The sequence below is a fragment of the Triturus cristatus genome, chromosome 10, assembly GCF_964204655.1.
Source record: "Triturus cristatus chromosome 10, aTriCri1.1, whole genome shotgun sequence".
In the NCBI taxonomy this organism is placed as follows: Eukaryota; Metazoa; Chordata; class Amphibia; order Caudata; family Salamandridae; genus Triturus; species Triturus cristatus.
Window position 1 is genome coordinate 238,063,757 of NC_140593.1, and position 25,101 is coordinate 238,088,857.

General features: G+C 42.8%; 1 protein-coding gene across 1 annotated transcript in view; it reads left to right on the forward strand.

Annotated features, from left to right (window-relative positions):
* The window catches only part of LOC146789258 (tachykinin-like peptide), a 170,524-nt gene that overhangs the window by 129,510 nt on the left and 15,913 nt on the right, over nucleotides 1-25,101 (forward strand). Inside the window, exon 4 of the mRNA XM_085630030.1 lies at nucleotides 20,528-20,581. Coding sequence (XP_085486156.1) covers nucleotides 20,528-20,581 — 54 coding nt within the window. The remainder of the gene's footprint in view (nucleotides 1-20,527; nucleotides 20,582-25,101) is intronic.

A 25,101-nucleotide genomic window follows, 5' to 3' on the forward strand; every position in this document is an offset into this window, starting at 1 on the left:
GTGTTTTAGTCTCCGCCTCCACTTGTACCAGCTCAAGGGCTGCATATTTGGCCAGCATTTCCAGCATCTGCCTGCATGTAGAGGTCATAAGTGCAGACCATTCATCCAAAAGTTTGGGGTGGGATTTTGATAGGAAGGTGTTATCAGAATTCTTAGTCCACGAGGGACACATTCCACCTCGACATAGTTATGAAGCGAAATGACCTCCCAGCTTCTGTTAATCTCCTACTTGCACAGTCTCTCAAGTCTAAATAGCTCTTGTTTAAGTGTAGACGTACTGCCACTCGGTAGAGCGCCTCCTGCTCCCTCATTGGAGTTATTGTCATTTTCGGTAAAGGCAAATAATGACTTGGCAACCTCCATTCGTTTCTGCATTGCCTCACTCATATTGAATAGAAACCTTCTATGTGGTAGAAAGGAAATCAGGTGTAATGACTTCCCAGATCTGTTGTGCCAGCAAACTGTAGTATTGCTCTGCCAGATATCTTGCACTCTTGTTGCTCACGCAGTAGGTGTCAGTGAACACATATGTCAAGGTACATATATGTGGAGTTATATCACTTTCTTCCGTCGTCAAGCGGATAACTCGAAGACCGGAGTAATTTATAGTAAAATTTTATTTACCTGTAGAAACAAACCTTCACAAAATGTTTGTCCTCGATATTCTGGACAAGTTATGTTGTCCCTCTATATTTTTGGTTCCAATATTCTAAACACTGAACTATCACTGAATGAAGCAAAGGCTCGTTTAATATCTGATAACGTGAGAATGCAAAGCCATAGCAGCGGGGGAAATAGAACTTGACAAGCACTGTTGAATAACCAGAAAACACCTTTAGTAATAGTGCAAATGCACACAAAAATTGAAGTTATTGAAAGCTCTTGAACTAATTAAATGCACCAGGAACAATTCAACAAAACAAAATGCTTTTGATGTTTGATTCACAAAGGAAAAATATACTTTCAAACGTGAAACATTTCTACAAGGATGGATTTGGTAGGCAACAGCAAACTTTTTTTTATGGGAGATGGCAGGGTTCAGGCATAGCACAACACGTAGAAAAGTCTTCGTTACGTTCCAAAGAAGTGTAGCCCTGAAACAAGTGAAACAGTTGTTTGTGTTTGTCTGTTTGCAGCTTTACATAGTGCGTAGAAATAGGCAAGGGCTTTATGCGAGGTAGGAAGCAAACATATGACTCATCAGCATTTAGTACAGACATGGAGTCACCTTATTCGCAGCTATTTCACCGATTGACACATAATGAGGCTACCTTAGAGACACGATTTACAGCATCTCATACAAAAGCAATCAGAGGTAAGGTGGAAAACTGGGGAGATTCAGATGTACATGGAAGCACAACAGTTTAGGAAACACTTTTTATATGAGAGAGTCAAAACTGGTTGAAATGTTGATTAATGTTGTGGACATCTTTTTAGAAACAGGTCTTTTAGATCCCTTTTGAATTGTTGGAAAGAAGGATTAGTGTAAAACAAAAGAGGAAATCAAGCTCCAAAATCGAGGGACATAAGCTCATAATGACTGGTTGATGGGTCTCTCTTTCATGAGCCGGGGCGACGTCATGAGGATAGAGCCATTTCTATGCAGGGAACCACAGCAGGAGATTAGTTTTCGTGTCAAGTGTTTTATTGTGCCTAGGTGCATGGCGATGAGCGTGATGCAGGCCACATGGAATATGATTCATATTTGATTCGAGTGGCACTTGAGAGTAAAGACCACTGCGGCGATAAAGTCAAAGTGATTAGCACTTTATATGTGCCTCACCGCCGCATGTATAGCTGCTTTCACAGGCGCCTGATGCAGTGGGAGAACACCTGTAAGTAGCAGATTTCTCTATTAAAATCTCACCAGCACCAAGGATTGCAACATTGTCTTGAAGGCAGCTTCTGGAATAAAGTGTTTAACTGCTTGCGATGCATGCCCATTGTTAACCTTTTCACTGCCAGAGAGGTCCTGGTCTGATAGGCTGGTCACAACCCAAATGCACCCAGAATTACAGGAAATGGGGACTCGATCCTACCTGATAACAGCGAGAGCACATGGGGGTCTGCAATGGCTCCTGTGGTATGCTCCGGGACCAGCCTACACCTTTTACAGAAGTCTTCATGGAGATCCCACTCCCTCCAGACACCCAAGGCCCATTAGTTGGCTGAGCCCCTACTTCGCACCCCCTTTGCCTTCAATGGAAGTTTCCTTAGAGAGCTCACTCCCTCTAGACACCCAGTTCCTGTTAGGTGGCCAGGCCCCTAGAACACATACCATTCACCTTGTACAGAAGTCTTCATGAAGAGCCTACTCTCTCCGAACACTCAAGCCCTGTTAGGTTGCTAAGCTCATAATACAAACAGGCTTTGCCTTGTACAGAGGTCTGCACTGAGTGCTCACTCCCTCCAGACATTCAAGCCCCGTTATGTGGCCAAGCCCTAAAACGCACACCACAGAAGTCTGCACTGAGTACTCACTCCCTCCAAACATTCAAGCCCGGTTAGGAGGCCAAGCCCTAAAACGCACAAACTTCACCTTGTACAGAAGTGTTCAGGGAGGGCTCACTTCCTCCAGACACCCAAGACCTATTAGGCTGCGAAGTCCATACTAAACACACGCTTTGCTTTGTACAGAAGGCTTCACTGAGAACCCACTCCCTTCACACATGCAAGACCCATTAATTACCCAAGTCAAACAACACACACACTTTGCCTTCCACAGAAGATTTAATGGAGAGACCACTTTCTCTAGACATTCAGTTAGGTGTCCAGGACCCAAGTACATACACCCTTCGCCTTGTACAGATGTCTTCATGGAGAGCCCAGTCTCGCTAGACGCCCAAATCCCTTTAGTTGGACAAGCCCCTACTACACACACCCTTCGCCTTGTACAGATGTCTTCATGGAGAGCCCATTCACTCTAGACGCCCAAATCCCTTTAGTTGGCCACGCCCCTACTATGCACACCCTTTGCCTGGTACAGAATTCTTCCTGGAGAGCCCACTCCTCCAGACCCCTAAGCCCTGTTAGGTGTCTAAGCCGCTATTACACACATCCTCCTATTTGTTATAGCAGCCTCAAAGATTTGCAGGAATTACACACATATGCATGTCTACAGGTGATTGTTGATATGGTTTTGTATAAAAATTCATGGGTAGATACATGGCATTTCCATAAGTATTGGTTTTAAACCAACAGAAAAAATTGATTTCCGTAATTTATTAAGTTCAAATATACATTTTGTATCAGGACTGCATTATAAAAGTAAAGCAAACCTGATGCAAATTCTTTATGAATGTATGATAAATTAACTGTTATACGTATTGTTTTATTTACATTTATAACAATAGACTTACCTTTTATTAATATAGATAGATTGCTAAAGCAGACCATTAAGATATACCAATATAAAGAGACACGCATGACAAACAACATTACATTTTTCTATTTTTAAACCCGAATTAGCATTTCTGAAAAGACCCATTTTTTAAAACTTCTTTGCGGTTTTTAATATTTTTTGCATTTTTTTCTGGGATCCACTTAAAAACAAAACAGGGGTTAAAGACTTGGAGAGGAAAAAAAATACCCAAAAAATAATTTGGGGGGTGAATCCTAGCGTTCCAGTACCAACTTGCCCCAAACAGTCTGATTCTGCTTTCCCGCATAAACTACCTTACTGTACCTCCTGCAGTAAAGTGATCATATCCTGATAAGAAGGTGTTAGACCTGGCATCTTTAGGGTGGCCTTTCCCTGGACTTTTTGTCTTTTGTCTTCAAGTTCTGCTTTTTTTTTTTGAGGGGGGGCCATAGGACTCAGAGTACTTTACCACTGCTAACCAGTGCTAAAGTGCTTGTGCTTTTCCCCTAAAAATTATGACATCATTGTATACCTGATTACCATTTTTGCTGCACTAGTAAATCCCTTGTAAAGTGGTGTACTATATACCCAGAGCCTGTACTTCAAATGCTACTAGTGCGCTGCAGCACTGATTGTGCTACTCACAAAAGTAGCCTTTCAAACCTCTCTCAGGCCTGCCACTACAGTACCTGTGTGTGCAGTTTAGAGCCACTTCGACTTAGGATTTAAACAACTTGAAACGGCTTAAACTCTCCTTTTATTACATAGCAGAAAAAGTTAGAATATGCAACTTTATGTTTTGCATGTCCTGATAGTGACAAACAGCCTATTTCATTTTTCACTACTGTGAGGTCTACTCCTCTCATAAGCCAACATTGGGAATTTCTTAATACACTTTTACGTTGTAACTTCTGGAGTAGCTTTTTTTATGTCTCATATCTTTGGAATGGTATTAATAAATCATCCTTACTGGTGAAGTTGGATTTAAGATTACTGTTTTAGAAGTGCCAGGTTTAGAAATTGGACATCTCTCTGTACTTACTGCTCTTATGCCTGTACACGTGTGTGGTTGACAGCTACACTTTGTTCATTCCCTCTGGACAGCCAGATCAAGAAGGTGAGACTCATCTGCATGCTGAGCACTCATCTGCATCCATCTGCATTCTGATATTTCTTCCTGGGCAGGGAGGAATGGGAGGGGCTGACACTTACGCTTCAATAGGTAGTGTCCTGTCGACACGCAAAGCACTGATTTGCCCCGTACAGATAGCCTGGCAGACAGGACTGGGTTGAAAGGGATTCTAGTGCACTTCAGAGAAATGCTTTGAAGTCATCCCCTACATCAAAGGCACTTTTGGGTACAAGTACTGGGTCTCTGACCCACTGAAATCAGACACTTCTGGTACTTGGACTGAAACTCTGTCAGAAGGACTGCTGTGCTGCTGAAACGACTCAACTGGACTGAATTTTTGCTTGTTGCACTGCTGTTCATTAACTCTGCTGAAGGTGATCTCAAGGGCTTGCTGACTTGCCTCCTGTTTTCTAAAGTCTCAGGGACACAAAAGACTTCCTACAATGCTGCTGATGCTACCAGACTCTGTGAATCCTACCCCTACCTGAGGCATCCTCTCCAAGTTCTGGGCATCAGAGGTGGCTTCTACAGCTGTTTTTCTACAAAAAACAACTCATTGTTACCTTTGTGCCGATCGGAACCAATGCATCACCCTTCGATGCTGACACAGCGGCTGTTCAATGAAGGCAGTTCTGCAGTTTGCACAGCCCTAAGACAACGCTTTGCGTCGCTCGACAATGACGCAGTGCCTTCCACTTAGCCACGCTTGATGACGATGCAGCGACCCGACTGCGTGTAACAGATTGCAACATCGTGCCCTCAGCATCAACGCTTTTCTTCATCAAAGGTGCTTTCTCAGCTACGCTGCTTTGCGTTGTGCATGAGTCCTGTAGCCGGCTTGCCCTCCATTGCGGTCGGCCTGAACTTAGGATTTGCACCGGTACTTCATGACCTCAAGTAACCTTTGACTGCTAGTAACTTCGAAGGCCTGTTTTTGCATTTACTATTTCTAAATTCATATCTCGACCTCTACTGATTGGATGTTTGTAGTTTTGGTCATTTTGCTCAGGTAAATATTCTCTATTTTTTTAACCTGTGTGGAATCTTTTTTGGGTCTATTCATTGTGTAACTGTATGTGTGTGTTGCACAAATACTGCTCTGTGGCAAGCTACCAGAGAGTGAGCTCAGGATATCTTGTAGTTTGTATCTAACTTACCCTGACTACAGGGGTGGTCCCTGCCTGGCCTGGGTGTATAACTCAGCCAACCAGAAATCCCATTTATAACAGCAGGATTATGCCCCTGGATGGATGGATGACACAATCACGCATGCTTATACTACGCATGCCATTACAACGCTGGCAATATAACAAATGTGTTTTCACCACGCATTGCATTACAGCACAAGTCGTTATAACAACTTGCCTTAGGGAAGCGCTGGACTGTGGAATAGTATATATTACTATTACAACTCCAGTTTGTGCAACAGTAGGGAAGGTGTTGGATTTAAAATCCAACATCACGTTACCAAATGCAAGTCGTTTTAACAACTTGCATGGTAATGGAACGTGTGGTAACAACGCGTTTCTTGTATTGCCCGCGTTGCAATGGTACTGCGTAGTTCTGTCTACGTAGTAAAGGCTGTTTCCCCCTGGACCCCTAAAGTAGGCACAGCATCATGAGTCCTATGGAGGGTCCTGATGTTGAGATGGATGCCTCCTTTAGATTAGGGGTGGGCGGAATTTGCGTAATCGCGTTACGCAAATCTCCGCAAAACGGTAAAAAATCTCCACGAACACGCAGAAATTCCGCGAACACGCGGAACTGCTTGTTCGCGATACTTTTTTCCTGTTCGCGATTGCTGTTTGCGTGCTCGGGGTGAAATATCTCGCGAACACGCATATTGAGACCGCGAACAAGCAAAAATTATGCGAAGTCGCGGAACGCAGATTTTTGGGCCATTTCGCGATCTCCGCGGAACGCGAAATTACTCAAATTCCGCAAATTCCGCGAACGGAACGGAATTTACCGCCCAGGCCTACTTTAGATCCCTATGGCCCTCAGCTTTAGCCAGACGTGCTAGATGTATGGAATGCATGTGCTTCCACATGCCGGACGTTCAATGACTGTACTTCTTCACAATCCCACAGAAGAACTGCTTGTTGCAGATTTTACATTTAACAAACTTTGAGGAGACTTTCCACTGTTGGAATTTCATACAATTGCCACACAAGAGACTCCTTGGTGGCTTTAGGACTCTCCATTTCCACCTCTGCAACATCCTCCCTTATGTCTGACCCAGAAGCCATTGTTCAAGCCCACCTAAAATTGCAAAAAATACAACAGAAGCTCTAGGGCCCAGCAAAAAATGTTGTAACACCAAAATGCTGTTCCCAAAGGAGGGTGAAAGGGTGGTAACTTCATTTAAATGGAGGAAGATTAAAACCAATCAGATGGCTGTTGTTAGAAATTTTGTTAGAAATGTGGGTCTCTAGATGGCAGAGATAGGTACTTTTGACCAAATAGGGACCCTTGCATCTAGCCAGGGAAGGGGGATACACACTTTAGATTAGGCTTGGGCGGTGAACTTCACTCCGTTCGCAGAGTTTGCAGAGTTTTCTGCACTCCGCACTCCACGGAGCTCTCGGAATACAGAAAACTCTGCTTTGCGTTGTGCGGCAGAGTTTTTTCCCTGCTCGCGGTCGCAAACGGTAAGTTTACGATCGCGAACGGTAAGTCTGCAAGCGCGAGCTGCCGCTCGGGTAGAGTTTCTACACGAGCGGCAGGAATTCCAACACAAACTGCAGTTCACACTGCACTCCGCCACTCGCGGAACTTCGCAGACTTTTTTGGAACTTCGCGGACTTTCGCGTCGAAAAACTCCACAAACTACGCCCAGGTCTACTTTAGATATCCCCTGCTCACCCCCTTGGTCGCTTGGCATGAGCAGACAGGATTATCCCAAAGGCAATGTGTAAAGTATTTGTATCAACACTCACAGTAACACAGAGAAAACACCACAAATGGACACCACACCAGTTTAGAAAAATCAAATATCTTTATCTAAACTAAACAAGACCTAAACAACAAAAATCCAACATACAGTTACTTAGTAGAATGTCTTTAAAAAGGTTGTTGAAAAAATAAACTTGTAGATGGTAAATGCAACACTTTACTCTCAAAGTAGTTGGGATGCATAACGCAAAACAAACAAAAGGGTCACTGAGAAGGTGATGTGTTGATTCTTCCCGCGTTCCGGTTACAATGCGACAAGACGGCGCCTCGATGCGTTGCGGCGATCCGGTGCAATAAAATAGCATCTTTGATGCGATGCAACAAAGTGAAGGCGCTGCGTGCATGCCCGACGGCCATGTTGCGAAATCTGTGGTTTCCTGAGCTGCGACAGGCCCTGCGACATGCTTCTCAGTTGAAGCGGCGGCAAACAGCGGCAACAGTCTTCCTCAGCGATGTGACAGCCTTTCGACACGCTTCTCCGGTGATGCGAAGGCGAACAGCAGCAGCGGCGGCATGCTTCCTTGGTGATGCAACAGCGGCGGCAGCGACACGCTTCTACATCGTTGCATCGTGCTTCCAGCTCCTAACAGCAAAAAGGCCTCACACACAGTTACAGGCCCTCCTGGCAGGTTAGAACTCCCAGAAAGGAAGTTCAGGGAAGCTGGGGGTGAAGTCCTTTTGTTCCTGTGACTTCAAAAACAGGAGGCCAGCTCTTCTCAGGCCCTTGGAGACTTTTCTTCAGATGGTAACAGCACACAGCAAAGTCCTTCTTCAAGCAGGGGACACAGCACACAGCAAAGTCCCTTGGTTCTCTCCTCAGTAGAAACAGCAAACTGCAGGCCAACCCCAGACACACAGCAAGGGCAGTACTTCTCCTCAGTCTCTTCAGCTTTCCTCTTTGGCAACAGGTTCCTCTTGATCACGAAGTAGTCTACCTTTCAGGGGTTTCAGCTCTAGTATTTATACCGGAAAAGTCTTTGTTCTCCATGTGTGAGGGGTCCTGGACCCAGTCCAAACCAGTTCTGGGTGCACTCTGCCAGTGCACAACTTCTTTTTTTGTCAGTGTGTGCCAGGGTCTTCAGACACACCGCAGGAGGTGGAGCCGGCATTGTGGAAGGCAGGCACAGCCCTATTCAGGCCCAGGTGCTACTCCTCCCACCACTCCAAATGCAGATCAGCCTATTCAGCCTAGTGCTGACTCACCCAGACTCCTGGAGCCACCCCAGCCCCTGTCACTCTCAAACCAGACAGTCAATTCACAAACAGGCAGAGGCACACAGAAAGGTTAAACAAGAAAATAGCCTCTTTCTAAAAGTGCAATTTTCAAAAGCAGAATTTAAAAACCATCCTTCCTAAAAGATGTGTTATTAAATTATGAGTTCAGGAATACCAAATTCCAAGTTTCTATCTCACTCCTATGGGAATATATGCTGGTAATATGTTAAGCAGCCTTCCCCATTCTGTTCAATAGGCAAGATAGTCTTTCAATAGTGAAAAACAAAATTGGCAGTATTTCACTATCAGGACATGTTACACACTCTAGTACATGTCCTACCTTTCACATACACTGTACCCTGCCCAAGGGGGTACCTTGGGCCTACCATGGGGTGTCCTATGTGTAAGAAAAGGGAAGGGTCAGGCCCGGCAAGTGGGTACACTGGCCAGGTCAACATGGCAGTTAACAAACTGCTCATAGGCACTGCAATGGCAGGCCTGAGGCCTCTTTTCAGCGCTACTCAGGTGGGTGGAAAAATCAGGCAGCAAGCCCACTAGTAGCATTTGAATTACCAGCCCTGGCACACTCAGTGCACTTTACTAGGGACCTACGGATAAGACAAATATGCCAATCGTGGATAACCAATCACCATAACAATTTACACAGAGAGCATATGTACTTTACCACTGATCAGCAGTGGAAAATTGCCCAGAGTCCTATAGCCAACAACCACAGGTCAGGAAAAACAAAGGTGGAAGAAGCAAAAGGTTTCAGAATAACCCTGCAAAAAGTGCCATTTCCAACAGCTGTGAAGTTTGTGTTATGGGTCTCACAATACTCCCATGGTACTCAAGCGGGATCACAAAATTTAAAAAGACAGCAATTTTTAGAGTAAAAGTATCAAAGGATCCTCATTATTTTACCAAATTATAAAAGATCCAGGCTCAGAATAAAATGAAAATCACTCTTTCATACTAAATGCATCCTTTTTAATTTTTGAGCAGTCTTGTGGTACTCCTGCAGGGCCTGGAACAGGAATTAAAACCCACACAGAATTCCTATGGAAGCCTTCTATTGGTTCCCATGGTACTACCGTGATACCTGTGGAGAGTGTTTAAAGCAAAATAAAAATAATAACACTAATTACGTTGACAAACTAAAGCACCCTAATGATAATCCAAACAAAAAACTCAAGATAACATTGACATTATACATAACTGTCCTGGTAGCATTTCACTTTATGGCAAAAAACAAAGCCCAGAAATGCAGTGAAAAAAAACAAAGGTTAAATTGCTGTTATTATAGCTAGGGATGGTAATAGCATCTTATTTTACATTAACAATTTTAAATCAAAAATGTATACAGTGCTTGACTGGGGCATGGACACCCATATCTGCACCCCTAGTGCAGACCACAGGGGCTAGTTTCTTATCTTCAGAAAAATCCAGACACCTCCTGGCTCCTTGCTGGGTCACATACACACACACCTCTTCATAACAGTTAAAAGTCCATATGCTGTTTGGATTTTTTTCTTGTCACCAGCAAGGAACCCAGCTGCTTTTTGGTATTTTTTTAGCATTGAGAAAAAATCAAAACAGCACCTTGCACCATGCAGGGGTGCAGACTCAAACATACACATCTGCATGAACGTGAGGTGCATGGACTATGATTGGATTTGGTCTTATCCATAGAAAAAATCCAAACAGCACATGGTTTCACAGACTTACAAATATGCATGCCACTGAGGAGACCTGAAGTTCTTTGGAAAGTTTTCTTTCACTCAGAAAAAATCCAAACAGTGCCTGGGTCCATGCTACTGCACTGAAACACGTCTGAGTACCAGAAAAAAACATCTCTGCACAAGTAAAGTGCCTAGACACTTTTTGTATTTTTTCTTATCTTTAGAAAAAGCCAAACATGCCCAGCTCTTTGCTGGAGTGAAGACACACACACTGTTGCTATTTGGATTAATTCCTGGCCTCAGAAAAAAATGAAAAAGCACCCAGTCGTTTGCTGGAATACAGAAACACATGTCTGTACCTGGGGTCATGCACACCTGAAGGAGTCCAGTGTGATGTGGCGCACAATTATGCCACCATTTTAACATCACCAGCATTCCCTGCACAGGTCAAACATTTGTGAAAAGATTTTTTTAAAGGATTACCTCAGATTCTGTGATAATAATGTCCTGTAATGCGTAGGGCACTGCAAACCCGCACCAGCCGTTTTCCCCACACTTTTACAGATAACAATAGTACCACATGTGTAGTTGGGCCTACTATAATTGACAGGAACAGACTAAATATGGGACTGTGTGAAATCAATACAGTGTCAATGTGGTTTTCACATGGTCACAGCTTTGGCCTAGCCTGGTGCCATGCCATAGGCCTACCCATACATTTGGTGTACCATTTTAACTAGGCCAGGTGAAAAAAACATTGTGAAGTAGGACTTTTTGCCCTAGAAAATAAAATATTTTTTTATTTTTTACTCACACTATGAATTTTGCAGGGGATTTTAGGTAACAAAACACTGGAATTCATGCAACCCACACCAATATGGATTCTCCTTTGTCTCTTTTTCTCAGAAATGTCTGTGGTTGATAGGTTTCCATGAGTGCCGAGCAGCCGTAATACTGCAGACACCCCCTATTGGAATGTCCCATCAAAAACTATTTGCTATTGTGTAGTGTGCAACATTATGACCAAAACCATGAAAGGCCCACACATTACTAATAACACGAAATGCAGAAAACCCGGGTGGATACAGATTTGGATAAAGCCTCTGGAGGGATATCTTTCAGCATGTAGAAGCCTGTAGGAAACTACCATGTTTTAGGAAAATAAATTGTAAATCTGACAAATGTCTTGTTTGGTGAATTCTCAAAGGCAGTCAATCAGGGTGATGGCAGTCTAGCAGCAAGCAATAGAAACCTTATGGAGATTAGATATTAAAACTATGTGGTTGTGGTATGTTTGCATACAGTCCAGATGTGATGTCTATAGCTAAAAAGCAGGCACCATACATTGACATTTTGCTTCCAGCTGTTTTGAAATTTCCCAAATACCCTGCATCTAGTTTATCACCTATGGGTACCCTTAACCATAGAAAACTCGTACTTGTCTGGTACCCCCATGCTCATGAGATACATCAGAATATTTGTGGGGATAAAGACTTGCCAGGAATATGTTCCTAGATGACAGACTTAAGGTAGCTACCAAATGTTTTTAATAATATACAAATATGACAAACTCCATGCTAAGCTTCATATATCAGCCAGCCAATCAAGATGAAGGAAGTCTAACAGCCAGCAATACAAGCCTTTGGAGGTCCAAATGTTAACAATATGTGATTGTACTACCTATCCATGCAGGCTGAAGGTGAATCTGGGACCGAAGGGCAATGACCCTAAACCAGCATCTCGCTTGCTGCTGTTTTAAAAGAAAATCCCAAAATGTACTGTTCCTAGTTTACTGCCAGTGGGAGCCTTAATCCCACAGAAAACCTATGCATGTGTGGTATCCCCACGGTAAGGAGAACGAGAGAAACAACTCTGAGGGTCAAGCCTTTGCGGGTATATGTTCCAGCACATAGAAGACTGAAGATAAATACTATGTTTTGGAATGAATGCTAATTATTTGGCAAATGTTGTGTCATGATTGGCTAGCCTGTCATTCAAGGTGAGTAAATTTAGGCACCCAGCAATAGAAATCCTAGGGTGCATAGATGTCTAAAATATATGGCTTTGGTAGGGTTCAATAAAGCCCAAAGTTGATGCCTGCAACCAAAAGACACATAGCATAAACTGGCATTTTGTTTGCAGTTGTTTTGCAAATATTCGAAATGGACTGTTCCTAGTTTATCACCTGTAGGCACCATGAACCCATAGAAAAGTCATTCATGTCTGATTCCCCCTCACCCAGGGACCAAAAGAAACAGCGATGTATATTAAGCCTTGCAAATGTATATCTTCCTGTGCGAGAGAGGCTGGTAAGCTTTGGAAACAAATGTTAACATCCAATAAACGTCATATTTAAAGTGTTCATCTGTTCTGCCAGTCTTGCCAAGGGAGATATGGCTTGCAGCAATGGATTTCAGGGTCATTCAGAAATAGAAAATGTATGTTTTTTATACTTTCCATATAGACCTGAGTTTGATATATGTCATCAAATGAACCATGCACTATCAATAGTGACACTGCCAGAAATTGTGCATGTCTGCATTATTATTTCTGCAAACTACATTCCCTAAGAAAAAACAAACATATTTGGTATTGCCAGACTTTAGACATTCAGGGAAACATTTCCATGGTTAGCATGAGGGAATTCAAATTTGTGTATTAAAGAAATGCAACAAAAAATTGAGAAAATGAAAATGAAAACATCTCCACACTTGTCATGAAGATATCTTGAGAGAGCATTGAGATTCTGATGCAGGCTTTGCACCAATACTAAGGGGCTGATTAGGATGTTGGTCAGAAAGCCTCTGACCGCAATTTGGAGGCTTTCTGACTGACATCCATGGTTTTAAGTCCGACCACCTTTTTACAAAGAAGGTGGTCGGAGTTTAAACCGGCCGGTCAATCCGACTGGTTTCTGAGTGGCTGCCAATCGGAAACCGCCACATAATCCCTTACATACAGCATTTCCCTTAAGGGACTATGTTGTCGGTTTCCGACCGGCTTTCATTGTCAGGCTTTCTACACGGAGGACCTGTCAGAGAGCAACTTTGGGGCCTCCGGGTTGCGGTCCTGCGGGGCACCTATGGTGCTCCTCTGTAAATCCCTGCGGTGCCTGCCACATGGTACAGGGATTTACACAAACTCCCATTTCTCTATGGGAGCTTGTGCTGCGGGTGGTAATGGAAGTTTACGACTGCACCATGTGTGGTCGCATCATAATACCATGTGTGGAACCGATGACCTATGGTCAATCCGTTCCCACACCGAAACTGTGTTGGGGGGACTCAAGTCCACCCGGCATCATAATAGGGGCTTTAGTCGTAAAAGTGCTGGGAAAAATACTCTTTAATTTGCATTGCATGATGAACAGAGGTACATGTTATTGAACAAATTAATCTGGTATTTTGAAATAAGCTCCAGCACCAAAGTGTGTATACACTCAGGCAGCAAAAGTGTTGAAGTATTTATATATGCTTGCATTTAAACATTTTTATTTGATGTTATGGCTAGAGAGCTGGTGCACTACATGATCTGAGGTGTGCAGTGCAGTACATTAAGTGATTGTAGCCATAATGGAACAGGTCGAACTCTGGAGAAGAGATAGGTAGGAATTTAGACTCAACTGGGATTAGTTGTTAGTGGAGAGCAGACATCAAGAATTGGACATCCTTTAAATTTTGCCCTAGAAGTATATACTCTGATGAAGAGAATGTATAGTGTTTAAGAAAGAGGGTCAGAGGTTCAAAGTAAATGTTAAAGAGTGTTTGGAGGACGAACTTAGCCTTGTGAAACTCCCCATTCTATGGGAGTGCACACGGTTTTTCAAGTATGACTGAAATGAGGTCAGAACATGCCATTTATCCCCACTCTATCCTTGAGTGTGGTCAATGGGTGATGTGGTTGACTGTGTTGAATGCCTACAGATACATCAAGAAGGATGCACGGACACGAGTCACCACTGTCTAGTAGGTGTGGAGCGTTCATTAATTGCTTACTCGATAAGCGTAATTCATAAGAATATTGCAAGTGGACTTCAAGAAGTCACGTTCGTGAATTATAAATACAATGAGATCTAAAGAGAGGATTATACCTTTTCTTCACCAACTCTGCCTACCATCCTCTGCGGCAGTATGAAACTAGCCACTCATCCTCAATATCATCATCAATGTTGACTCATGAAATAAGCTTATAACCTAATATTGGTGCATGCCTTATCGTGTCTTTCTGTATTTAAGATGATATGAAGAAAAGTATGCTTATTTTATTAACTAGTGCTATTATAGAAATTATGTTTATGAAAATAATAAGACTGATTCCACAAAGTAAATGTACAATCAAGATAAAACTAGGAAAAGTACTGTGACACCCATATACAACAGCCTAGTATTATCTTGATTAGTAAACCTAAACTTTCCTAGATACACTTAATCTCAGATGTTGCATCTGAAGAGATTTATGGATCAGTAGAGGGACCACATTCTTCACACTATTGCTTGCAGGTAATTTGCATATGTATGAAGATAGAGTGATGCAGGTGGGGAAGAGAAAGTCTGAAGAGATCATATCACAGGTTTAGTGAGATTCTTCAACTACTCAAAGTGTCAAAAGGACTTCAGGGGTTTACGACTTCCCAATGGGAGGTCAAGTTAATACCTTAGTTGGGAGAGGACAGGTAAAATTTATCAAGGTGAACCTAGGTTCAGATAGAAAGATAGAGCTGGAAAATTCAGTGAACCTTATCAGCAAATATGCTTCTGTCTCTATTGTGGGTTATAGGATATAGACATAAGAAATTATTTTGGTGATGTGTTTGAATTATTTGCTTCCCTTATTAGGAGCCAAGGGTCCTGTTATCTGCCAGCATCACAAATGAACAAGGCGTGTCTATTACGTCTTCTCCAGTTTTTATCTGGAATTTTTACTGTTAATATTGTGTTTGGGAGCTAACCCTTCCCTTGTAAATCAATCACTTAGAAACTATTTGATTTATCTTTGTGTATGAGGTTGACAAACAGTGTTACAGGATGCAACTTCAGTTACAGCATATTTGAAAGCTGTAAATGAGTTTGTCAACCTCGCAGGTTGCAAAACCAGGTTATAACAGTCTGAAACAGCCTGAAAATGTTGATCTAGAAGACTAAGGGCCATATTATCAAGAACGGCGCAAACATTATCGCTGCTTTAGTGGCAGGAAACTGCCGCTAAAGCGGCGATAAGGGGCTTGATAATATGCCCTAGAGAATTCCAATAGAAGCCCAGGTTCTGGTGTCAAGGACATCAGAACCTGGGCTTCTATTGGAATTCTCTAGGGCATTTTATCAAGCCCCTTATCGCCGCTTTAGTGGCAGTTTCCTGCCACTAAAGCGGCGATAATGTTTGCGCCGTTCTTGATAATTTAGCCCCAAGATTTACCTTGGACAGCAAACCAAATTACATATTTAGAGATAAAGTTAGCAGTCCTGTTTCATGGTTTGCGTTGATAATTTTTCTCTACTTTAAGTGAAACAAAATAAGATTTAAATAGATGGCTATTTTAGATTTTATTTATTTGAATTCAAGTGAATGTAATACAAATGAAATGAACATGTTGTATAGAATGTTCAAAATCTTCAAAAGTGTAACAGCGCGAACAGGAGCTAGCATATTTTTATGGATTTAGAGTATTTCCAAGAAGACCGAATATTATTTTATAAAAAACACCATAGGTTTGTTACTTCAGAAAATAGTCACAAGGTAAGCAGAAAAATGCTCTCCAGTTCAGCAAGCTTAACAACTCAAGTATGACAGAAGAGACATCCAACTTACAACGACCTAGATTTTAATAACGCACTACTAGTAGCAATGTAGTGACGAGGGGGCATAGTATCAAGCCAGGCGATAAAATTATCGCCGCTTTAGCGCCAGAAAACTGCCGCTAAAACGGCGATAATGGGCTTGATAATATGCTCTATGGAATTCCAATAGAAGCCCATGTTAGACGTCCTTCACATCTGACATGGGCTTCAATTGGAATTCCATAGAGCATATTATCAAGCCCATTATCGCCGTTTTAGCTGCAGTTTTCTGGCGCTAAAGCGGCGATAATTTTATCGCCTGGCTTGATAATATGCCCCATGGTTAGTGTCGGACCCCTCCCAGGATAACGAGGCATTCCACAAAAAAAAGCCAATGGGAGTCGGGGTTGTTCAGGTCCTAAACTCCAGCAAAGGTCAACAGCCAAAGATAAACATTAAACCGAGTGGTGCACAATGTGCAGATTGCATTGATTTACACTATGCGCTCACCCTAAACGCTGCTCTCTTCCTTCGAGAACGCTATTTGAAATGCGAATGAGAGGCCAAATATGTGTCATAAAGAGACAGCTTCGAACGAGGGCGGTGTTTTTCATTTTCACGTCGTGAGAATGCTTCATTGCTCAATGAAGGTTTTAATCATCAATCCGTTTTGCGTGTGGCTGTATCGCATCCTTTGAATTGTGCCAGTCACCAATAAACATAAAAGCTCCTTGGTTGAAATATAGTCTTCAGACGCAGTGGCGGTCGTCGTCGGTGCCACAATTTTATAACCCTTTCAAAGTCCTTCTTTTATGAAAACATGATGTCTCTCCATATAAAATCGTATTGTGAAGGGACCTTGGAAGGTTCAGTAGCAATTATTTTTTTTTTTCGTTCGTGATCGCTCTGCTGGTGGGTGTTTTTCCTTCTATCTGAAGCTGCTTTGTACCCGCGAGTTCAACAAATGTGGCATTGAACCGAAAGTTCTCTTTCCGAAAAACAGAGGGGCATATTATCAAGCCAGGCGATACAATTATCGTCGCTTTAGCGGCAGAAAACTGCCGCTAAATCGGCGATAATGGGCTTGATAATATGCTCTGTGGAATTCCAATTGAAGCTCAGGTTAGACATCCTTCACATCTAACATGGGCTTCAATTGGAATTCCATAGAGCATATTATCAAGCCCATTATCGCCGCTTTAGCGGCAGTTTTCTGCCGCTAAAGCGACGATAATTGTATCGCCTGTCTTGATAATATGCCCCATAGTTTGTTTCAAAAAGAGATCGAGCGGGTTGTAAAAAGCTTAATAAACATTGAAACACCAAGTTCACATATACACTACGGGGCAGATTTACAAGCCCCGTGCGCCACTTTTGTGTCACTTTTCCCATGTTAAATGTGACGCAAAAGTGGCGTAAGGAGCTTGTAAATCTGCCCCTACATTTCTACAGTAGCACAATACCATTATCATAATGCAACAGTCAATATGACTGCGTTAAAAAAGAAAACAGTCAATAAAGGAGCGAGCGTTACAATGGTGACGTGAGTTAATATATTACACCTCAGGATATTCATATTTGATATGCAACATCCATGTAGGTTCATCAGTCATTAAAGGTAGAAGAGGGCGACCAAACAATTTAACAGGGAGCTCCGAGCAGAGCCCTGTAAATCGTGGCACAATAATCATGTGAGAATATGATGAGCTGACTTAAAAATTCAATAAAGTGTACTTCTTTAACACTGAAACGTTTCACTTTAGTGCATCACGACTTGAAAATTATTTATTAAAAGTATCATTTTGTAAAAATTGGCTGAGAAATTTCCCTTTTTTCGCATCCCCCATAACAATGCTATTAGTGAACAAAAAGGCCGAGAGTCACAGGTTTGTGGGCCCAGCCCGGATTCGAACCCGGTTCTCCAAGACATGATTGGCAGCTATATCCATGAGACCCCACCATCTCTTGTGAAAGCTTATCTTGTTTTCATCTGGGGGTTGCAAGAGGACCTCGAGCCGAGCCAGAGCCAACCATCTGGCTCGATCCTGGCTGCAGCTTTCAGCCGCTCGCCCGCCTCTAGTTCAGATGCAACAAACAAATGCCCTAATGGATATCCATTGAGTAACATGCGTTTAGCTATCATTGTCTTCAAAAATTGATCTCAGTAATAATCAGAAACAAGAATGGGATAACTCCTAAACACTGTCACTATTTCATTTTTAGGAGGCAATGTTGCATTCCTTACAGGCCCATAGGCATCAATGGAAATACACAAATAGGTACTCGCAAATTGCGCATTCAATTTCAAGGTTGCGAGGGTGCCAAAAGGACACCCTGATGCACCCCTGAAAGTGCAATTAAACAACATGTTGCACACACATGCCCCAATGGCATGTGTGTGTGCAACATAGAACTTTGAAAAAGGCACTTTTGTGCATTTTCCAAACTTTTCGCAAATTACCATCAACTTTAAGTTGATGGTAATTTGCTTTTCTTAAAAGTGAAATTGCTTTTTTTTGTTGTTGCATTGCATTTAGGGAATTGCAATTTGCCATTCCCTAAATACAATCGCAATTTAAGTAATCACAAATTTTGCGATTACTTAAATAGCGATTTTTGCATTCGGGATGCATCATCCCAAATGCAAAAATTGTAGTCACAAAGGGGCAGATTCTGCAAATCTGCCCCTTTACAACCGCAAAAAACAATGATGCATGTACCCCTTAATTTGATTTCTGGGGCAAACTCCAGTATGCACCAGAAACAGGAGTTTATCCTCCGAATACAATTTTCGTGTAAATGCGGGTACAACACGCTAGTGCAAATTCTGTTTCAGGTGCAAACTCAAGCAAGTGCTGTTTGATCAGGTCCTAAATGAACGTTTGTTATTTGCCCATGAGCACATTTCGTACGCCGTCATATTTGCCATCATTTTTCAGCAGGAAAACCTGCCAAATATATTGTATTGTATAGTACTTTATTGTAATAGCATTTATATAGCGTTTGCTACCACTGATGAGGTGTTGAAGCGGTTTTCCAGTGAGTAGCACAATACTCCGGAACCCATAAAGGATTAGTGGTAAATTAGTTTAGTAAATATGAAAGTAATTTGAGTAGTGGATATGTTAGTTAGTTTTTTGGATTGAGAAGGATAGTGGAGGGATAGAAGAGTGAAGAGATTTGCATTTATATAGCGCTTGCTACCACTGATGAGGTGTTGAAGCGCTTTTTCAGAGAGTAGCACGCTACTCCGGAACCCATAAAGGATTAATGGTGAATTAGTATAGTGAAATATGAAAATAATTCGAGTGGTGGATATGTTAGTTTATTTGGATTGAGCAGGAGAGTGGAGGGAAAAGGTTTGCTGACAAATAGTACAAAATTCCAATGTATGCACCCCTGAATGTGCAAATCTGAAAATCTATGTGCATTCCAGGGTGCACAGAGCGCTAGTTTGCATTATTTGCCAACAAGATTCCCACCAGGTTTCGCCTGCCAAAAATCTGCATGGGGCAGGGGATCATTACATTAGCTAATATCACCCTAGTAGGAGTTTGTACCTGAAATAGAGTCAGCAAACAGTTACTAATTAGGTTCTGAGTCGAGTGGTAGTTGCCCATGTGGTAATTGCCCATGCTCTCCTGCCCATGCACAAACTGCTTCTCCAGCGCTATTAGCGCCCAAGTTTGCAACAGGTAAAACCTGGAGACAATCATTTTGAGTAAATGCGTGACATTCTGTTTTGGGTATCTTGTTCTTCCCCTAGGTGAATCATTTTAATACGAGGAGCCTGGTACGTGGATGCGCCCCCTGCTGCCAACAACAATCATGGCAGGGTTTACCTACTACAGACCCAGTTAGAGCATGGATAAATGCCAACGACTGCAAACAGGAGTTTACACACAACATGGCATTAGTCCTGCAGTTATAATAAGCAACAACATTTACATTTTATATAACAAGTTCATCTACATTTCTAAATAGAGTTCTGTCCGCAATTCTGTCCGCAAGCCGCAAGGGGTAATTAAGCAGTCCTTTCAGTGCCCCTTTGCTCAACCTGCATATTTGTATGTCTTGAAAATTTCCACAGTAGGCACTTTCAACATTCAGAAGTGGCACTTAAGAAAATTGAATGAGCGAGTATTTAAGCATTCAAGATAAGATGGACTTTTCTTGAGCTCATGCCTTTCACTACACATTTTAAAAGTGGATTTGTTTTATAGACTGAATATGACAGTGTTAACAAATATTCTTCAACAGTCATGTATCTCATTTTTTTTTATTTTGCAATTATTTTAAGAGTTTTGGTGGAGTAGCAAAATGTTCATTACATTAATACAGTACACTGAAGAACTTTCACTTACAATGGTTTTAATGTATATTACTAATTAAGTATTTTATTTTGCAGAGCCTAGACCAGATTCCTTCTTTGTTCTCATGGGGAAACGAGCATTGGATTCTGGTATGTGTCTTTTGCGAAGTATCATATAACAGTAAACCTTTAACAGTATGCGATAGAATCATCAGTGGTGCTGGAACACTTTTTAGAGCAAGGGTACAACCGTCAATGTTACATCACTGCACTTATAGGGATCCTGAGAAGTGCAAGCATCATACAAAGAACGAGTGTAACAAATCAAGCATGCCCGTTCAGCGAAAAGTGGTAAAAGTGGAAAATATGTTGTATACAAGTCGTGAATTTTAGAGAACACTGTCGCAAGTATATTACTATAGCCTTATAGCCCGCCGTAGCGGGCTATACCGGCTATTTAAGGCCCGCTGCAGCGTTAAAGGCCCGAGCCGAAGGCGAGGGACTTTAAAAGCCGGTATAGCCCTGCTACGAAGGGCTATAAGGCTATTAGAACATTCTGCCACTAGAGGGCAGAATGTGCTAACAAAACAAAGCCTTCAGGGAGCGCGAGGGGATTGAAATCCCCTCAGGCTCCCTGAAGTCTTTGTTCACAGCCAGAGCTGTGAACAAAGACACATTGGAATGTTGGTGCTCCGGGCTTATGCCAGCCATTATAAGCCCGGAGCGCTCCATTGTTTTCAATGGAGCTAATAACATTCCAATGTTCTAATAAAGCATGATGTGACTCCACTCTTTCATATATAGACAACAATTTCCAGGTAATTTTGCCACAACATTTACACAGACATGCAGTTTTACCAATAAGACTATGTGAGACACCACCTTTACTCAGGGGCAGCGGCGGCCCGCCATAAAAAAAGGGTGGTGGGGCGGGTGGCGTCGCATGGGAGGGGTCGAGCTGGGGAAGTGGGGGGTTTAATATACAATATTTAAGAAAATAACTTGCCGCTGACCGCCTCCAGCATCCCGTTATGCCACCTCTCCTCTTCCTGCCCGGTTTCAGCAGCCCCTGGGACAGACTCCTATCCAATCCCTCAGCTTCAAAGCAGCATGGGGATTGGCCTGTGCGGGCAGGAATGACGCTCGGCTCAGGCCAGGGAGTCTGTGAGTTTTGTCATGCAGCTGGGCTGGAGAAAACCTAAGTGTGCATGTGCGTTTTGGCGGGCCTGAGACGGCCGGCCAAACACACATGAACACATAGGGAGTGGAGTGCACGTAGCACTCCTCCTCTCCCTCCCATATCTCGGCCCAGACCCTCCCTTCAACACTGGCTCAGAGCCGGCAAATGCAAAATAAAACGATGATGGCTGTGAGCTAGAAATTGGGGCGACGCTTCTCTGCCATTGCGGAGGAGCTGCCTCTGCTAATGGGTGGCTCATCCCTTGAATTGTAAGAGCGTCACCCCTTTTCCCTACTGTGAGCCATTAAATTCATTCATATATTTAACATTATTTTTCCTATGTAAATATGGATTGTCCGACCGTGGCATTCATTCTATTGTGTCAGCTGTCTGGGTGGAACCAATCCTGTTGGCTGATAGTATGGAATCAGGGCTGCTAGTGGCACAATTTGAAGTCAAATGTACATGTCAGGGAGGGCTGGTAGCTTGATATGTTCTGCCTGACATGCACACTAGAGGCCTTTCCAACTCAAACAATATTAGGAGATTGGAGGAACACAGACACCACCCTCACAGTCTCTTTTGGAGCTGTGACATTTTGTGCTCTAATCAATCCTGGCATTGCTCTCATACTGTTCATATTTATACACAATATGAGAGCAGTGTCTAAATTTGCTAGATAGTCCACACCCCTAGCCCATGCCCAGTGAATACAGTACAACGCAGGGATGGGATAATGACAGATCATGGCCAGTCACTGTGCAGCTTTCCATCCATCATTTGTTTGCTGTAACACTTTTCGCCCTAAGTGGGATGGGTATGCCCAGACGTGGGTCCCTTCCTCACTGTGCCACTGGATTCAAGCTAGCCTGGCTGAAGAAGGGTGACATACCCTGAAACCGGTCCCAGGATGCGTGTTTCTGGTCCAGGGAGGACCTGGCCTGGCAGTTCTGTCTGGACTGTTCCCATGGGGCACAGGGTCAAGACTGATTTGCATATGGCTGGGTCCAAACTGGGGTGGCGTAGTGGGCAAAAGAACGATGGATTTAACCCAGATCTTTTGATTGGGGGAGAATGTTTTCATTGTCAGCATTCCATCCATCATTTGTTTGCTGTAACATTATTTGAAAGGTATGCAGTGATTGGCCTTGCTTCTGTCATTTGGGCTTTCACTCGATACTCTTCATTCAGGCACAATGGCAATGCATGAGAAAAATACTAGTGCACGATTGTGTAGTTGCGCTCTCGTAATCATAGACCTCAACTTTTAATGTGAGGAGGCATCTTTGTCTTTGGATTGCCAAAGATGGTCAACAACGCTTGATGATCTGTCACAAGCATGAAAGGCTTTACATATAAGAATACGTGGAAATGTTCACAAGCCTACACCACTGCTAAGCTTTCTTTCTTAGGTTGTGAATAAACACATTCAGTTTGGGACAGACTTCTGCTTGTATATGTCATATTATGTCTTTGAGCATTTGGGTGTCTGCTGTGCTGTGCAAGAATTGCGCCTAACCCAATGGGGTTAGCATCTGCAAATATCGGCATGTAGTTTTGGATCAAAGTATGCTATTTCAGTAGCGTTCACAATAGCTTGTTTGATTTTCTCGAAGCTTTGATTGTATCCATGTGACCAATGAAATGAATTTTTTGTGAAGTCGCTTAATGGAGCACTTACAGCGGTAAAGTCTCATATATATCTAAAACAGTAGCTGGCCATGCCAAGGAATGAATGTAACAAGGTAACATCTTGTGGAGGACTGGCAGTTGACAACCCCTCCCCCCCCCCCCTTTAGCTCGATCGGGTGTCATGCACCCATCAGAACAGATATGCCCAAAAATGTCTAACTTTGTCTTATGGAACTCACATTTCTCAGAATTCAAAGTTAAACCTGCATAAGTTCACAAATGACACTCTTGTGTGAGAGCTTCATCGTGCTCCTTCTGTGTAGCTCTGAAAACCAATGTCATCACTATAATTGAAAGCATTCATGACAGGCTGTATGATACTTCGAGTGACATCTTGAAAAAGCTCTGCAGCTGATGACACACCAAAACCTAGGGGATTATTTGAACCTTAACTTTTTCAGGGCATCGATGCAGCCTGTGTATACACTTTAGTTTTCAATGACTAAGTTGCCGCAATGGAGATAATTTATTGCATTTCTCCTCTGGCATAATGTTTATAGCTGCACCACTGTCGATAACAGAAGGTATCGAGCAACCATCGACTTTAAGTGTAATTCTTGGACAATGCTTGAATTACTTTTTGCTTTGGCCTGTTCATTTTTCTCTGTCCTGTATCTTTCCTCACAAGCGGCCAGTCAAACATATGCATGTTTCTCTGAGGTAAACATCACATGGCATAGCCATCTTCTTCATTTTCACTTGATATCAATTCCAAAGAACGTTTGAACGATAACTTAGATGACAATCCACTACGTTTGGTGTCAATTTGCCTCAGCTGGTGTTGTCGCTTATCTTTGTTGGCGTGCGTTGAAGATCGGGTCGGGAACATTTGGGAGGCCATTTTGTCCTTGCGCCATGATGTACTCACTTTTTCCTTTATCTTACAAACTGTTACAAAATGCAGTAGCTACCGGACGAGAGAGGAGGGGGGTGGGGAAATGAAGAAAATGAAAAAAGAACACTTACCTGGGCTGACCGGCCGCCATCTCCTTCCTCCGTCCTTTATTTTACTGTCTCCACTGGCAACAGGAAGCACCCGGGCTCCCAGGCTTCCCATGGCGTTGTGATTAATCTGAGCACACTGGATCGGCATTCAGAAGGGGAATAGGAGGCTTTGCATGTTCTTCACTAGGCTGTGTAAAGCAAACCTGATGGCGAAGATGCAAAGTGCGCAGTACTGCTTGGTCGGCCCAAGAGGACCAGCCAAGGAGTCATGCAGACTTAAGAAGTGTAAACCACTCCTCTTCCTGATCTTGCCAGCTCTGCCCGCCCCAAGAGCCATTGACTCAATACGAAAAATAAAATGATAATAATGATACGTTCTTATCATTTTATTTTTATTTTTGAGCAGTGGGGCGACTTTTTCTGGGTCATCTTGGACAGTCTGTGAACCCTTGACCTCCCTCTTGGTCTCGATTGGAGCCCTTCACTTTTATGGAGACCTTTGGAGTTGTCCTGAGCTGCCACACAGTAGCTTTGGTGGTGTGCTGCTTCTGACACCTGGTTGATCTCTGCCTTACAGTGCTTCTATTTGCAGTATTATCTTGCAATTTATTGTCTCTATTTGCTGTTCTTTTAAAACATGGTTGCATCTGCCTTTATCTTCATCACATCAAATGATATATAGCTTTAGGTTGCCTGGTAGTGAAGTACCTCTTTTCATGGCCTTACCAGCAGGTTCTTGGCCGACAATGTTTAGACTTTACAAAAAAGCTTCCATTATCTTCAAATGCTTTACACTGGCTGGAGTTGCGCTTTGACTCTACATATGCCAAACGTTGATTCTGCAGCTGCTCTT